This window comes from Poecilia mexicana, unplaced genomic scaffold (genome assembly GCF_051168715.1).
Source record: "Poecilia mexicana isolate PSO_F unplaced genomic scaffold, ASM5116871v1 scaffold_8, whole genome shotgun sequence".
NCBI lineage: Eukaryota > Metazoa > Chordata > Actinopteri > Cyprinodontiformes > Poeciliidae > Poecilia > Poecilia mexicana.
Genome location: NW_028263377.1, coordinates 164,865 through 182,953, shown reverse-complemented (window position 1 = coordinate 182,953; position 18,089 = coordinate 164,865). Strand labels below are relative to the sequence as shown.

Below are 18,089 nucleotides of genomic sequence, written 5' to 3'. Positions count from 1 at the left end.
TGGCCGTCGCAGGTTCGATTCCCGACCTAGCGACCTTTGCCGCATGTCTTCCCCTTCTCTCCTTTCCCACTTTACTGTCAATTAACTATCAAATAAAGGTCACTAGAACAAAAAAAACAAACAAATCATTGCATGCCCATAATGCTAGGAAACATTTTTTTAATATATATATGTATGTATATATATATAAAAAAATTCCCTTCTCACCCTCTGCGGGTGGTCTCTCTCATCCTCTGAGCTCAGGTCCTCTACCAGAGGCCTGGGAGCTTGAGGGTTCTGCGCAGTATCTTGGCTGTGCCTAGAACTGCACATTTCTGGACTGAGATGTCTGATGTTGTTCCTGGGATCTGTTTGAGCCACTGCTCCAGTTTGGGGGTGACTGCCCCGAGGGCCCCTATGACCACAGGCACCACTGTGGTCTTCACCTTCCAGGCCTTCTCCAGTTCCTCTCTGAGGCCCTGGTATTTCTCCAGTTTCTCATGCTCCTTTTTCCTGATGTTGTGGTCACTTGGTATTGCTACATCCACCACAACGGCTTTCCTCTGTTCTTTATCCACCACTACAATGTCCGGTTGGTTCGCCATTACCATCTTGTCTGTCTGGATCTGGAAGTCCCACAGGATCTTAGCTCGGTCATTCTCCACCACCTTTGGGGGTGTACCCCACTTTGACCTCGGGGCTTCCAGTCCATATTCGGCACAGATGTTCCTGTACACTATGCCCGCCACTTGGTTATGTCGTTCCATGTACGCTTTCCCTGCCAGCATCTTGCACCCTGCTGTTATGTGCTGGACTGTCTCAGAGGCCTCCTTGCACAACCTACACCTTGGGTCTTGTCTGGTGTGGTAGATCTGAGCCACTATTGCTCTGGTGTTTAGGGCCTGTTCCTGGGCGGCCAGGATGAGGGCCTCTGTGCTGTCCTTGAGTCCAGCTGACTGTATAGCACAGTGGGTAAGACACCAGTCTACCACCCGGGAGACCGGGGTTCGAATCCAGGCTGGGGCAAGTTACAACAGTGCAATTGAGCTATTCAGTGTGGGTCCTTAGGCAAGACCCTTGGAGCTACATAGCCTACCTCATAACATGAGAGACATTGATATGCATAACATGCCGGCTCAGACGTCGCCCGGCCAAACAAGGTCTGCGTCAGGTGCTGGGGAACCAGAGCACCTTGATGAAAAATGGGCTACTGGAACAAGACGGAAATGGGCGAGAGAGGAAAACATGGATCTGTTGGAATGCTACTACTCAAGTAACCCTAGTCAGAGGGGCTACATGCAAAGACTGAGGGTGGAATGGTTACTTCGACACCCACAGTCTACAATGACTGCCAAACAACTAGTAGCTCAGTGTTCCAACATCCGCAAACGGCAACTGCTATCACAACTTGAGATTGACGAGATACAACACAAATGCTACGGCATAAGGGAGGAGCCCAAAGGTAAGGTCAGGGGGGAGTTAACTACAACTCCCCACCCCGAGACTGGGTATGCAGCCCCAGTAATGAACGAACTATCAAAGCTGAACAAGACAGCAACTGACCTGAGAGAGAGAATCGTGGCCCGAATGAACACCAGGCAACCCCGACGCCAATTACAACGGCTGAGTGAAGTACCATCAGAAAGTCTCATTGAAGATGTGAATGCAGCATTGAGAACAATCCCTACCAACACCATAACAGAAACCAATGAGCTGATATACAACTCAGCATCAGTGATCCTTGAAATGCTTGGCTATAAGAGCAACCATGAGGTTGGAAACCAATATCCATCATGGAAAAGACGGTTAGAGGCTAAGATCAAGATAACAATAACTGAAGCACTCGAAACTGCCAAACAAAGACTCCAAGCCTGTGGCAGATGTCCAAGAAAGAGTCTCGGGTATGATATATATATATATATATATATATATATATATATATATTATTGAATTTTCTCTTTTAGGACATAAATTTACAAACAATCAACTTAACATTAGAAAGATGTGCTTATACACACTCACATTCACTCACGCACTCACCATTCAAACCTGCATTTGTTTAGTTCCAAAAATATACAAGACCATTTAAATTAGAACAGAGAAAAATAACAAGACAGTATATAAATAGAAACTGTAGACAAGACATCCATTCAAGACACTTATTTTTAAGCTCCGCCTTCAGTCCCTATGATCCTCATCTATGGCTCCCACAGGTTCTCAAAGTCCCGCTGTTTGCCCTTGGTGATGTATGTTAGTTTTTCCAGTCTGAGCGAATTTGCAATTTCTTTCTTCCAGAGTCCCATGGAGGGCGCGTCCATGCTCCTCCAGCATAATGCAATAGATCTTCTGGCTTGAAGAAGTCCATAGTCTATCAATTTAGTTTTAATCTGTGATTGTTGAAATTCTACTGAGTATATTCCTAGAACACAGATTTTAAACTCTAATGGGATTTTCACCTTAAACAATTCAGATAGACACCTAATAACATCCTTCCAAAATTTCTGAATTTTAAGACATTCCCACAGACAATGGAGAAGTGTTCCTTTTTCAAATAAGCATTTCGTGCAAGTATCTGGAATATCACTGGACATATGATGAAGCCTAACTGACTTGTATAATGCAGGATAAAGAGGGATGAAGAATTCATACCTTTAGATCATTTGTGTTCATCTTTGGAGTCATTTTCTCTCTCAGGATGATGATGGTTGGATACAGACGCCCCCTGGAAGAGAAAGATCTTTGGTCTTTAAATGCTGATGACTGCTCCCACAGAGTGGTACCACAGCTGGTGCATCGCTGGAATTCAGAGTGCCAAAAAGTCAAGAGGTCAGCAAGATAAACAGTGAGGTTCAACTTTGTTAAGCAGGACTAACTTGGTAATCTCTGCTGTTTCTCTCCAACAATTTTTTATGAATTCAGCACCTTCTACATGATGTATTCAATGTATTTCAGTAAACCTAAGACATATAATTTTTCTTAATTAATTAATTCACATTCCAGCAGGACAAGCATACAGTGGAATTGTTTACATCAAAGCAGATTAATGTGTTATAATGGACCACCCAGGTTCAAAAAAGATTTGGGGCAAAATCAGTCTGGAGATGTTTAAAGCTAGTACAGACATACAGCTGCAGCTGAAAGATGATCTTGCAAATTACTGACTTTGTAGTTGAATACAACACTCTTCCAATTTTTATCTTTAATAATATTTTGAAAACCATATATCATTTTCCTTCCACAATTAACAATTATGTACTATTTGGAATTGTTCTGTCTTTTAAAATCCTAATAATTGACATTGACATTTTTGGTTGTGATACAAATATAACTAAAATTTAAGCAGTGTGAATATTTTTGCAAGGTAGTGTGTGATAAAATACCCATCCATTCTGTCTTAAGCAGAACCGAGCAACAAATGGTATACTCCCCTAAACGGGTTCCGCATGGTGAGAACAGAGAGGGCCAACCTGTGGAAGAGTCAGAAATCCTGCTCCTAAAGTCTCCCAGGAAAATAAAAGAGCCTTCGTTGCTTTGGGCATTGTGCTTGACCTTCGGACCCTACTTCCTCATCTCCTGCCTCTACAAAATAATCCAGGACATTCTCATGTTTGTTGGTCCCGAGATCCTTAGGTGAGTAGATTAAATATCAAGTTTTTGACTTGATATTTAGAGTTTTATACAATGAAATTCTATTTGTATCATTGCTTGGTTAATGATTAATGGCTTGGATGATAGTTTTTCTAATCACACTTAAAGTAGTATTAGTTGGATGGGCTAGTGTTTCTATATCAAGCTTATAGATGGAATTATAAAATTTTATCTTTTGAGCTCGTTGGACAAGGCGATTCTAAAACCTTCCATTAGTTTGAATTTTCCTTTATCAAACTTTTTTTTTTCTTTTTGCCTCTTATTTAGTGGAAATATTGATGATGAGATTTTCTCCAAAATAATAACCTTTTATAACCTTTAGCTAAACTGTTGAAAATGAGGCTCTAACATCCACAAATGACATTGAAATAAAATCCAGTCCAACATCTGGTTTGAGGTGATTCCTCTGGATCCTGTTGGAGGAAAAATATCCCAACTTCAGAAGATGAGCTTTAACCTAACAGAGCTCTGTGGTTCCTCCTGTCAGTGTGAGAGTCAGGGTGAGGAGGCGCCATGTTAGGAAGAGAAGTGGAAGCTGCAGGATCTTCAGAACAAACAGGTCATGATGCTGGGCTACTGATTATCCCTCTGTCTGGACACAGGATCAATAGAACCAGTTTAAAAGATAAAATGAATGGTTATATACCAGACATGGAAAACTGGGATGAACTCCATGCCATGATGGTCAGAATTTAGGTCTCATGGCATCTCATGGTGTCAACATTACAGCCAGTGGGTTGAGGGACATGCAGCTTTATTTTGTAGCAATTCAAGAGCTACCAGCTTTTATCACTTCCCAAAAAAATTAATCAGCACAGAAACTCCAAAGCACACAAAGAAGATTCCATTATATATATATATATATATATATATATATATATATATATATATATATATATATATATATATATATATAATTTTTTTAGGAACAATGCCTTTATTCATTGTGGCCATTAAGTTGTCTTTTTTCTTGATTCCACCAGACTGCTTATACACTTTGTGAATGACTCCAGCGCCCCCTCCTGGCAGGGCTATTTTTACACTGCTTTGCTCTTCATATGCACCTGTGTGCAGTCGCTGATTCTTCAGAGGTACTTTCATGTCTGCTTTGTCTCAGGCATGCGTCTGCGGACTGCCATCATCGGAGCTGTCTACAGGAAGGTACTGGCAACAGCAGCACTGTGCTTCAAAAACATTGTAGAACCTTCTCTGTATATCAAATCGAATCAAATCAAATTTTATTTGTATAGCACATTTCACCAGGAAGGCATTTCAAAGTGCTTTACATCAAAGCAAACACAAAAACACTAAGTCATGCAACATAGAATGAACAATCAAAAACATTACATTAAGGCAGAGGTTCCCAAACTGTGGGGCGCGCCACCGAGGGGAGGCGCCGTGTCATTGCAGGGGGGGCGCGGGAAGCCGTCTGGATGAAAAAAAAAACAAAACATGAACACTGTATGCGCTGGGTTTTTACCTTAGAATGGCCAACTCTCTGTTATTCTTATGTCAATTTGATACAGTAGAGGCTTCCACACCTCCCATATTTGTGTCCTCTGTCACTTTTATCAGCAGTTAAAACTGTTTAATCCGTTGTTAACATGTTGTAACCCGTTTTTCCGAGCCGCCTTTAAACGCAACATGAGCGCTATGACGCTCGCGCTGGGTTTCCACCTGTGAAGGAGACCTGCTGCTGCTGGGCGGAGCTACGTAGGTTTGTGTTAGAATCACGGCAGCAAACCAGCAAAACGCAAAGAACTTTTCACAGTTTTTCCCTCCAAACTAACCGACTGAGTTGAGTAAAGCTGTTGGATGCAGGTAATGTTAGCTAAAAGATGACTAGCTAACATCAATACAGAACCTTAAGCTTAACAAGTACCTTGTAGGCTACCGATGTTGGTGTCTATTTTCAGCTACGTACATTCATTTTGCCCCCAAAAAAGTCGATGCCCTCTCCCCCTCACACGCGTCATTTCAACCAGACAGCCATTTGTAATACATAGGGGGGGTGCAGAAGAAAAAGTTTGGGAACCACTGCATTAAGGCAAATGCCATCACTAAATTCGTAATTGATTACGTTTCAAATACTCTAAACCAGTATAATAAATTTATGGGGAAAAAAAGTCCAGAAAAATGCAGAAATTGAGTTTACTTTAAATATGGAATACTTGAGGTACCTCTTGAATTTTCACTGTTTCTACATTTTGTCTTGCCACAAACTTCAATGCATTTCATCGAATGATATGTGACAGACCAACATATGTAGTGGCTAATGAGCCTAAAACAGCCCCTGTCTTTGAGGGCGAACAGCTGGTTGTGAAATGCCGACATTTCATTATGAGATCTTTAATGGCTTTAGCCCTTGTATCCCCTCGGGAAATTTTATTTTTTTCAAAACTTCACAGATGGATTTCAGTCCCAATGGCTTGTATTAGACTGGCGTGTTGCTACCATCTTTAGCACTGTGGGTGTCCTCAAATGCTTTGAATACTCTGTCAAAGCAATGGTTATGTTTATGGTGACTGATCAAATTTTTCATGGTCATGCTGTTTTTGCTTCTCATGGAACTTTCTTTCAACATTTGTTTAACAAAGCCAGCATATTAACCTCTAACAAAACTACAGCATTTATGGTTTCTGTTTACTGACAAGCTGGGCCGTATTCACATGGCGTTGAAAGTCCCGGTTTGTTTATGTTTCTGTTGTTTGTGTGTAATGCACTGCTGAAACTGGTGTATTATTTTTTTAGCTATTATTTAAATTATGATTGAGTGGTTTTCTGACATGAGGGAATTTTAGTATGATTTATTTTCAGTCAGAAAGTTGTTTTCTCCAATTATACTCACACCACTTGAACTTCACACAGGTCTCATGCAGGAGTGGGATTGATTGATTAAAAAAACACCCATGGCACCAAAAGTGTTATCAGTGCCGTGACCGATAAGTCATATCAGACCCATAAGAATGATGTCATGTCATTAGGCCGATATTTATCATGCACCCCCAGTAATTTTAATTCCCAAGTAAGTTACTTCTTCAGCCTAGGTAAAGAGAAAGGAGCTATCTGTTGATAATGTTAAATTATTGATATCTTATGCATTTTTCCAGATCTGATTACATTTATTCCAAGAGAGAAAAGTATAAAGTATAGATATTCCCATTCCACCTGATCAAATGCGCTCTCAGCATCAAGTGAGATTGCATTCTCAGTATCTTGGCCAGAGTGGGAAGAATACAGGTGCTGGTCAAAAAATTTGAATATTATGAAAAAGTTGTTTTAAATCAGCAATTCCTGTCAAAAAGTTAAACTTGTATATTATGTTCATTCATTACACACAGACTGACATATTTTAAATGTTTATTTCTTTTTATGTTGATGATTATAACTCACAACTAATGAAAACCCCAAATTCAGTATCTCAGAAAATTGGAATGTTACTTTAGACCACATGTGTCAAACTCACATGTGGCCCGCCATGTCATTTTATGTGGCCCCCCCAGCATTTTATAGGCCGATGATTGACTTAAAATAGGTTTTGAGCACGAATTGACTACAAACTACATCTCCCACATTGCATTCCGATTGTTACCAGCCAACAATACGGCTTCTCGCCACTAGAGAGCAGCAGAGTCACTTCAAGCTGCTTATTGATTTTCCCAGCGAATAAAACTGAGATGTCTACAAGCTAACATCAAAACGTCCAAGAAAAGAAAAATCGATTTACAAGTAAGACTGTGAATGAAGATGTGTGAGTTGGTGTCAGGGCGGCAGGTCGCGCTAGACTTTTTTGTTATCCGTTATCTTGATCAACAACATAAAAAAAATCGGTCATGCACTATTTTTATCCGTGAAATTACAATCATATTAACATCGGCTATTTAGTCGCATTTTATGTGGTTTAGTTAATATTCACCGTGAATCCAGATCCCATCACAAATTAAGCAGACAAATGCATCTACATTTTTCTCATAGTGACAAAAAAACCACTGACTGCAGCCCCAATAACTTTTAATAAAGTTATTAAGCGAATTTACTTAAATTAGCGTCACTTCACTGGACGCACTTCCTCCTGGTTCCCATCTGCAGAAAAATCTGCACTAATTCATCAGTCAGTTGGATCTGTCTGATCCACACAGATCAACTGAACTCTGAGTGTTTTACCCTGTGCGGTCCGGTGTGAGCTTTTACCAGGATTTTTTTTTTTTTTTTTTTTTTTTTTGCGTAGTTTCGCAGATGTTACTTCTGCAGCTCCTCCAGAGCGCCGATCTCCTGGGTAACGTGAACCCAGAAGGCTCCATTTGTTAAATCCACTGGATGAGTTACTTCCAGCGGTTTTTAATTCTTCGCAGCGGCGGAGCCGCGTCCGCAGTGGTTGAGCAGCGGACTGCGTATGTTACAGTCTAATTAACTTTTGCATTGTCATTTATTTCCTCAAGATAAAGTACCGGCTCCTCAAATGGATCCTCAACGTTGCATTCTCTTCAGTTTTCTCTGTAATGGAGACTTGAATTTAACGCTCCATTTCAACCAAAGCTTTGTAATGCGCTTCCTAACCAGACGCTCCAAACCGTCCGGTCCATAACTCTTCAACACGCTGTCAGCTCCCGGTCAGAAAGACGCATTTAGTTCAGAGTCCATGAGATGATATTCAGAAAGGATTTTTAATTAATTGATTTCAGTTGCCTCTGAGACTAAATCTTTGCGTAAAGTCTATAATGTCTGCCCATGTGACTTGTTTTTATTATTTGTTTGCTTACCTTTAAACACTGATTTAAATATTGTAATTTTTAAACTGAGCAGTAATTTTACATCCATGGAAACTCAAATGTAATATTTAAAACTTCAATACATAAAATCAGTTATTCAACTATGTGAGATGTTTAATTTATTTTTAACATTGTATTTTTATACATTTATGCTAGGGTTGCCCAAGTCTAGTTTTCCAGAGCTACCATCTGCAACTTTAGATGGTTCCTTCTCTAACACACCTGGACCATTGATAAGCCTCTACAGAACTGAATGAGGGAAGTCAACCTTTTGTCTGGGGTGTTTTAGCAGGGATGCACTCCTGATTTGTACCGTCAATGTGGCCTGTTGAGGGGGGCCAATATGCTGAAGTGGCCCTCGGTGAAATTGAGTTTGACACCCCTGCTGTAGTGTGTGTTGCTTGTTAACACTTCTAGCATAGTGTGTGTTTTTGACTCAAACCCTGTAATGCAAACGCACTTTTTCTGAACTTTTTTTTTTAAGTGTCGCTAAACAATGAGGTTGGTGTCATCATATTTAATAAAATTTAAAGCACATACCTGATGGTGTTGCTTGTGGTGTTTACGTGTCCAAATAGAGAGGAATATTAAGTAATGTCGGTAAATTGTACTGCAAAAATAATCTCATCTAAATAATATAAAGTTAACAGCCAATTAACACCAACTTGGTTGGTGGTGATATCCAAATTGACAAGCTAAAATTACAATAATAAAAGTTCCCACATTATACTGTCAGATACCACCAACAGACTATGAGCCATATCTACAGTATTTGTCCTTGTGTTCTCTACTGGAAAACAGTTTGCAAGCTGTTGATGAAGGGAAATAAACTTATAAACAAAACGAGCCGGATTAAGACCTGGATTAACTAGTGACAGTCAAACAGGGTCCTCAATGCAGATGTTTGTAAAACATTAGGTGTGTCGTTTCCTGATCAAAACGTGACAAACAATAAATGAATATGAAAATGTCTCTACTTTCTCTAAGATCTCTTCAAAACATAATAAATAGGGTGGCCAATATGCTGAAGTGGCCCTCGGTGAAATTGAGTTTGACACCCCTGCTTTAGACCAATACAAAAAAGGATTTTTAGAAATCTTGGAAAAGTGTGAACATGAAAAGTATGACCATGTTCAGTACTTAGTTGGTGCTCCTTTTGCCCAAATTACTGCAGCAATGTGGTGTGACATGGAGTTGATCAGTCTGTGGCACTGTTCAGGTGTTATGAGAGCCCAGGTTGTCCTGATGATGACCTTCAGCTATTCTGACTTATTGGATCTGGTGTATCACATCTTCCTCTTCACAATAGCCCATAGAGTTTCTATGGAGTTGAGGTCAGGCGAGTTTGCTCGCCAATTAAGAGCAGAGATGCCACGGTCCTGATACCAGGTACTGGTGCTTTGGCACTGTGTACAGGTGCCAAGTCCTGTTGGAAAATCAAAGTTTTCAGCAGCAGGATGCATGAAGTACTTCAGATAATCCAGCCACATACAGAATAATGATGTTTTTTTCTTCTTCAGTGGGGGATGTTGGCTGTTTTCTTGAAATCATGTATGCCTTAATATAGGTTCAGTTTAGAGAATCCAATGCTTTCAAGTGCCTTGTCCTTCATGGCCAAGGAATGGCCATGACTCTAATCCTAACCATCATTACAAAATGAATGAACATAATACACAATTGAAAGTTAGCTTCTGTGTAGTCAGATTTGATCATACTTTTAAATGTCAGTGTAGAGTTTAACTTTAACCTCCATAGGGACATATCACTTAGTGGATTTGCTCTTTCAGGCCTTGGTCATAAGCAACGCAGCACGGCGCACATCAACTGTGGGAGAAATTGTCAATCTGATGTCTGTGGATGCTCAGCGCTTCATGGATCTGGTCACATACATCAATATGGTTTGGTCTGCCCCACTGCAGGTGGTGCTAGCCCTCTATTTTCTCTGGCAGGTAAATTTACCGAGAATGTAAAGCTGCTGTTTAAATTATTGATTGCTGATGCTTTTCTGTCAGTTTTCTTGAGGGCAAATTTCTCATTTTATCTGTTTATTTGTCCAGAACTTGGGTCCATCTGTCCTAGCAGGAGTAGCTGTGATGGTTCTGATGGTTCCGATTAATGCCGTGATTGCCATGAAAACTAAAACATACCAGGTACACCATCTCACAACTCCTCACCTCTGGTTGTCTGTATCCTAATGACTCTTCACAATAAATACATGGCATGGTTAAGCTCATCTTTTGCTGTAATCATGTGTTGAACAGGTGGCTCAGATGAAAAGCAAGGACAGTCGTATTAAGCTAATGAATGAGATGCTGAATGGCATAAAGGTGCTAAAGCTCTATGCATGGGAGCTGGCCTTCAAAGAAAAGGTGTCAGAAATCCGGGAGAGTGAGCTGCGTGTGCTGAAGAAGACAGCTTACCTGGGTGCCATGTCCACCTTCACCTGGGTCTGTGCTCCCTTTCTGGTGAGTCCTTCTCTGAGAGAATGATGTTCATCATTCCACTTCTTCTCTGCCGATAAAAACATTTAAGTGATTAAAAACACATAAAAATGTTAAAATAATTCTGAGTGTTTTCTGCTGCTCTACAGGTTGCCCTGTCCACTTTTGCTGTGTATGTGCTGATTGATGATCAGAACGTGCTCGATGCGCAGAAGGCCTTTGTGTCACTGGCACTTTTCAATATTCTGCGCTTTCCTCTCAACATGCTACCGATGGTCATAAGTAGCATTGTGCAGGTTGGTGCACTTCTAGTCCTCTTGGCTAGCTCTCACTGCTGTATTGGAGTATGTTGTTTGCAATTCACAATCCTCACCTCAAAGATAATTGTTCCCATGCCAACTAACCGCATCACAACCCTCCACTGCCCCCCCCATCTGATTTATTCTTCCTCTGCTGTATCTGAGGGACCCTCAACTTTTGTTTGATACTAACCTGTTACAAAATTTACCACTTTTACACAGCCTCAATGTGTGGAGACGTGCTTTACTTAAGTGTGCGCCAACTACAAGGGGGTCACACTCCTAAACCTTCCTAGCAAGATCTATTCAGGAGTTATGGAGAAGGGGTCCATTGGATAGTTAATTAAAAGATTCATTGGATAGTCAAATCTTTGATTCAGGAAGAGCAGTGTGGTTTTTGTCTTGGTTGTGGAACACTGGAGCAGCTCTACACTCTCGGCAGGATCCTGGAGGGTGCATGGGAGTTCACCTAACCAATCTATATGTGTTTTGATCCTCTGGGGGTTACTCCAGGAGTATAGGCCACAAGGCCCTTTTATACTGGCTGTTGGGCTCCTGTGTGGCCACTGTCAGTCTGGTTCACATTGCCAGTACTAAGCCAGGCTTGTTTCCAGTGAGAGTTGAACTATGCCAAGGTTGCCCTTTGTCGCTTGTGTTAAATCCAAATTAATTCATCAGTTAGTGGATATAAAGGGATGATAATGCTGATCACATTTAGAACCGCCCCATGATATAAATGAACTAAACAGCTGCATAAGGCCCCCCAGGACTTCAGGGGCCCCATAAATGCTCACATTTTAATACAAACCATAGACATAGAATTTCAACATTTGTTTATTCAAAATGATATTGCTATTAAGTGGTTTCAGCAGAGATTACCGTATTTTCCGCACTATAAGACGCACCTAAAAACCTTCAATTTCCTCAAAAGCCGACAGTGCGCCTTATAATCCGGTGCGCCTTATATATGGACCAATATTGAGCCACAACAGGTCCAGCAACGGACCTTACCACAGGGGCCGCGTTTCATTGGCTAATGCCCATTTTAGGTCACAGTGCAGCTACCACGTGCGTGACCGTCTCACAAACACAAGCTACAGTAGTAAACATATGCTAATGTACATTGTGGACCATCAAAACCATGAATGCCGACTTACCCAGCCTTGCAAGAACAATAGGCATCAGTGATCTTGTCCACAGCTATATTTATGCTGAGGGTGTGAGGATCTGCTGTTTTCCTCATCTGTCGGTAGCTTTTAGCTGTGACGCGCACAATGTTGGAGGCATCCAGTGGCTCAAACACCTTGATGTCGTCCAAAAAAGATGACATGAACTTGTTGGTTCCCCTGTCCATTGTCGTGGCTGATATGTTGTGAAAATCCGGCAGAAATGCTACGCTAATTAACTCAGATCGAAATGAAAGACGTCATGTTTACACAGACATGCAGTAGGCTGCTTACGTAGTTGGTCCACTACGGTAAGCAGCCGCCAACTTCTTTTTCCCCGTAGAAGAAGTAGTGCGCGGTGCATGCTGGGATAGTTGTCAGAACACTGGTTTGTTAATAAAGTTTGATAATACATTTAAAGGGGGGGAGGGGCAGGGGAAGAGAGACAGAGACTGCAGCGGCAGCGTGTCGGTTGGTCTGTGTTACCCAGAAAGCAGTTGGGCATAATATCGCAACACCAACACCGTGAGTGAAACAACTGGGCCAGCCTACTATATAAAGTACTCGGGGACCATTTCTTTATTAATGTGGATGTGTAATAATAGAGTATGAAGCGTCTATTCTATGCGCCTTATAATGCGGTGCGCCTAATGTATGAAAAAAGTCCTAAAATAGGCCATTCATTGAAGTTGCGCCTTATAATCCGGTGCGCCTTATAGTGCGGAAAATACGGTAATTAAAAGATTCTAATTTGTTTAAAATTTTAATTTAAGATTTTAAGTAGCTGGCAAGTTTACTTTGTTAAAGGTCAAAGAACAATCTTCATAGTTTGTTTTGTTACTACAGCTACAATCTGGTGCTGTGAGTTTGATCTTTGAGTTTGAGCTCTGTTTGTTCATAAATGCATCTCAGTAAACCTTCAACCTTTAATTTTTATTGATTGCTTTTAAGGTTGGCCAATTAAACTAACCTCACTCTCTCAGATTTCATTAAATTTATGTTGCCCAAGGCAAAGCAAACTAAGCAGCTGCTGTGAGAAAATCTATTCTTTGTCCAAGTGAACAGATACTCAGACTTGAGACAGCTGATGTCCGGAGGACCTTGAGAAGACTCAACATCCATAAATCAGCAGGCCTGGATAACATACCAGGTCTGGTTCTCAAAAACCGTGCTGGCCAGCTGGCTTACGTCCTCATGGACATATTTAAGACCTCGCTGACCCGTACTGTTGTTCCATTCTGCCTCAAGACGGCCATCATCATACCAGAGCCCAAAACAGCAACAATCTCATCACTGAACAACTACCTTCCTGTTGCACTAACTCCAATCAGGATGAAGTGTTTCGAGAGGCTGGTGAAGGATCAGATCATGTCAAACCTTCCTTCCTCATTTGATCTGCTCCAATTTGCCTGCAGCTCCAACCGCTGCCCAGAGGATACTGTTTCCACCACACTGCACTGTAGCCTGAAACACATGGAGGAGAAGAATACTCGTGCAAATTTTGTTTCTGCACTTCAGCACAGCATCCAACAAAATCATCCCCCAGCACTAGGTGAGCAAACTAGCTCCTCTTGGGCTCATCACCTCCACATGCAACTGGCTGCTGAGTCATGGACGCTGATAATCCATGACTGCCATGTCAGTGGGTCTCATCAGGGACACACTGGTGGTGGTCATCAGGGGCAACAACGAACTGGCCTACAGGAAAGGGGTGAAACATCTGGTGGACTGGTGTGATACAAACAATTTAATCCTGAAGGCTAACAACACAAAAGATATAATTGTTTTCAGGAAAAATCAGCCAAGTCACACATCCTCCTCATCAATGATGTTGCAGTGGAGCAGGTCAGAAACATTACATTTTTAGAGATACGGATCACTGACACTTTGACCTGGTCCTTCCAAACCTCTGGCCTGGTGAAGAGAGATCAGTAATGTCTCCACTTTTTTGGGGTACCCCAAGGTTCAATCTCAGGACCCCTCCTATTCAATATTTATATGCTTCCACTGGCTCAGGTTATAACAGGAAATAAGATCAGCTACCATAACTACATGGATGATACACAGCTCTACATCACGATGTCACCAGGTGACTCTGAACCCATCCAATCACTGAACAGATGCTTAGAACAGATAAATGTGTGGATGTGCTAAAACTTTCTCCAGCTGAACAGAAACAAAACTGAAGTTATTATCTTTGGACCTAAAGAGGAGCGAACTAGAATCAATGCACAGCTTCAGTTATTACAACTGAAAACCAGCTATCAGCCCGAAACCTGGGAGTAGTGATGGACTCTGACCTGAACCTTCAGAGCCACATTAAGACAGTCACAAAGTCGGCCTTCTATCACCTGAAGAACATTTCCAGGATTAGAGGACTAATGTCTCAGCACGATCTAGAGAAACTCATCCATGCGTTTATCTTCAGCCGCATTGATTACTGCAACAGCGTCTTCACAGGTCTGACTAATAAATCAATCCTCCAGCTGCAGCTGATCCAGAACGCTGCTGCTGGTGTTCTCACTAGAACCAGGAAGATAGAGCACATAACACCAGTTTTAAAGTCCCTACACTGGCTCCCTGTAGCTCAAAGAATAGACTTTAAAATACTGTTGTTAGTTTATAAATCACTGAACGGTTTAGCACCACAATACATTAAAGTTCTGTTATTGCTGTACCAACCGTCTAGACCCCTCAGATCTTCTGGTTCTGGTTCTGCTCTGCATCCCCAGAACCAGAACCAAACGAGGAGAAGCAGCATTCAGCTTCTATGCACCACAGATTTGGAATAAACTTCCAGAAAACTGTAAAACAGCTGAAACACTGAGTGCCTTTAAATCTAGTCTTAAAACCCACCTGTTTAGAGTTGCTTAAATAACAATTGGGATTTGAATCCCAACCCTGGTTCAAGCACTGAGGAGAAAAGGGGTGCGGGTTTAGAGTCCCCACCCTGCTGTTGAAAAAGGTTGCAGGTTGGAGTCCCCACTGTTGTTTGAAAAAGGGGTGCGGGTTGAAATCCCCCCTGCAGTTTCTTTTTTTTTTTCTTTGCCTATTTGAAGGGCAGACCTTCGACTCGGCAGGAAATTAGTGTTTTTGATTGTTTGTTCAATGTTGCAAGACTGTGTTTTTGGGTTTAATGATGTAAAGCACTTTGAAATGCCTTGCTGCTGAAATGTACTATACAAATAAAATTTGATTGATGTCAAATGAGAAGAGCAAACCTCCCCTACATCCTCACCACTTTCTACAGAGGGACTCTATTGGCTGCTGACCAATAGAGAGCATATTGGCCAGCAGCATCTGTGGCTGGTTTGGAGCTTGCAACACCTCTGACTGGCAACATATACATAGTGTTCCAAATTATTATGCAAATTGGAATTAAGTGTCATAAAGATTAAATTTTTTGTTGTGATATTAAATTTATAGATGACATTGTGTGTCAGGGTTCTTTGAATCACTGTGATTCATTTCAGAGAGCTGGTTGATTAGTTTGTCTGGTGAGCTCAATTAAAGGAAATCTAATTAAGAAGGATGTTCCACATTATTAAGCAGGCCACAGGTTTCAAGCAATACTGGAAAGAGAAAGGATCTCTCTGCTGACGAAAATCATCAGATAGTGTAGTGGTATCTGACAAAGTATGAAAACATTAGATATTTAACGAAAACTGAAACAATATCATACTGTGAAGAGATTTGTGGCTGATTCAGAACAAAGATGGGTTTGTGCAGATAAAGGCACAATGAGGAAGGTTTCTGTTAGATAAATTCATCGGATTAAGAGAGCAGCTGTTAAAATGCCCTTACAAAGCAGCAAACAGTTATTTGAAGCTGCTGGTGCCTCTGGAACCTTAAGGTGTCGGATCCTTCAGAGATTTGCGGTGCATGAACCTACTATTTGGCTACCCCTAGCCAGTGCTCATAAGCAGAAACGGTCGCAGTGGGCCCAGCCGTACATGAAGATTAATATTCAAACAGACTTGTTCACTGATGACTGTTGTGCAACCCTGGATGGTCCAGAAGGACGCAGTAGTGGATTGATGGATGGCCACCACATCCCAACATGGCTGGGATGTGGTGAAGTTATGTTTTGGGCCGAAATCATGGGGAGAGAGCTGGTCGCCCCCTTCAGAGACACCGAAGGTGTGAAAATGACCTCAGCAAACTATATGGACTTTTGAGTGATCACTTTCTTTCATGGTTCAAAAAGAAGAGCCGTACCTTCAGTAGCAAAATCATCTTCATGCATGACAATGCACTATCTCATGCTGCAAGGAATTCCTGTGTTCCCCTTTTATGGGCATAAAAGTGGAGAAACTCATGGTCTGGTCATCATCCTCCTCTGACCTCAACCCTATTGAGAACCTTTGGAGTATCCTCAAGCAGAAGATCTAATGGGTTCATATCAAGATGCAGTTCATATCAAAACAGCAGTTCTGGGAAAATATTCTGACATCCTGCAAAGAAATGAAAGCAGAAACTATCCACAAAGTCACAAGTTCAACAATGGATGCAAGAATTGTGCAGGTGATATGAAAGAAGGGGTCCTATGTTAACATGTAACTTGGTCTGTTGAAATGTTTTACATTGAAATAGCTTTTGATTTTAGTACCTGTGACCACTTAATGCTGCACTTTCAAAGAATGACTGTTTGCAGTTCTTTATAATCAATAAAATGTTTAGAAAATCTACTGTGCATAATAATTCGGAACAGTGCATTTTGAGTTTTTTATTTTTGAAAAAAATACTGTTCTCATTGGAAGCTTTGTTCAGTAAAATTTGATTTATACTGTAATAGTTCATTACTTGAAAATTATACAGACCATCATTTGTATTGACCATGTAAGAAAATCTGAGAAAATATCACTTGCATAATAATTTGGAACACGGTGTAGACAGAGTGGTGAGGACAGTTGAGAGAATCATCGGGACTGAGCTCCTTTCCATCCTTGACAGTCACTTAGTGGACCACACTAAATGTGTCATTACCACACATAGAGTAATGAGACTCAATGACATCTTCATTACTAGTTTACTGTGATACACTTTAACAGAGGAGGATAATGTCACAATTATAATGATCTCATGACAGCAAAAGGTATGTGTAACAAGTGACTTGTTAATGCTGTCTTATAAGGATAACATTTTAAAATTCACCTGTTATGACATTCATGACAAGTTATAATATCTTGCTTAATGTCAAATTGGCATGACGATGACGTCTTGGGTAATATTACATTGTCATAGCGAATACATTTTTGTCTAGATTAATGTCAAGTTGTCATAACAAAGACATTTTGAACAATGTCAACTTTGTATTAAAAGTGTCATGATTTACTGAATTCATGAAGACTTAGTCATGTTCATGACAGGGGTTTATGAAAGTGTCATGTCAGTCTTATTCACTCCCCTTCAAATGTTACCGAAATTGGTACCGAAAAATCGGATGACCGATAAATGTATCCAGTATTATACATGCATATTGATTGTATCCAGCAAACTCATTGCATCTGTCAGAGATGCAATAAATCTAGCAGGTGTGTGAATGATCTAATGATCTCTTCAGCAAGCCACATTATGAGTAGAAACAGAGTACCCCAAAAGCAATTATTGCTTGAGGCCAATGGCTTGGGCCAGCCCTGGTTGAATGCAGTTAATGCTGTTGATGTTCTTAGCATCAAGAGGGGCACCTAAATTAAATTATGCATTTAGGATTTAATTAGGAAGTTTACTTAATAAAAGTTCACAGAACCATCTTGATAGATTGATTGTTGTTACATAGCTATTTGT

The 18,089-nt window shown here is 40.9% G+C and overlaps 1 protein-coding gene across 3 annotated transcripts in view; it reads left to right on the top strand.

The window, feature by feature from the left end:
• The window catches only part of abcc1 (ATP binding cassette subfamily C member 1 (ABCC1 blood group)), a 102,815-nt gene that overhangs the window by 29,606 nt on the left and 55,120 nt on the right, over window positions 1–18,089 (top strand). For 2 of the 3 annotated variants that reach the window (XM_088007962.1, XM_088007960.1), the window contains 7 exons: window positions 2,674–2,805; window positions 3,379–3,609; window positions 4,611–4,788; window positions 10,184–10,345; window positions 10,454–10,546; window positions 10,658–10,861; window positions 10,987–11,133. In XM_088007962.1, coding sequence (XP_087864088.1) covers window positions 2,674–2,805; window positions 3,379–3,609; window positions 4,611–4,788; window positions 10,184–10,345; window positions 10,454–10,546; window positions 10,658–10,861; window positions 10,987–11,133 — 1,147 coding nt within the window. The remainder of the gene's footprint in view (window positions 1–2,673; window positions 2,806–3,378; window positions 3,610–4,610; window positions 4,789–10,183; window positions 10,346–10,453; window positions 10,547–10,657; window positions 10,862–10,986; window positions 11,134–18,089) is intronic. The other variant, XM_088007961.1, reaches the window with a different exon arrangement.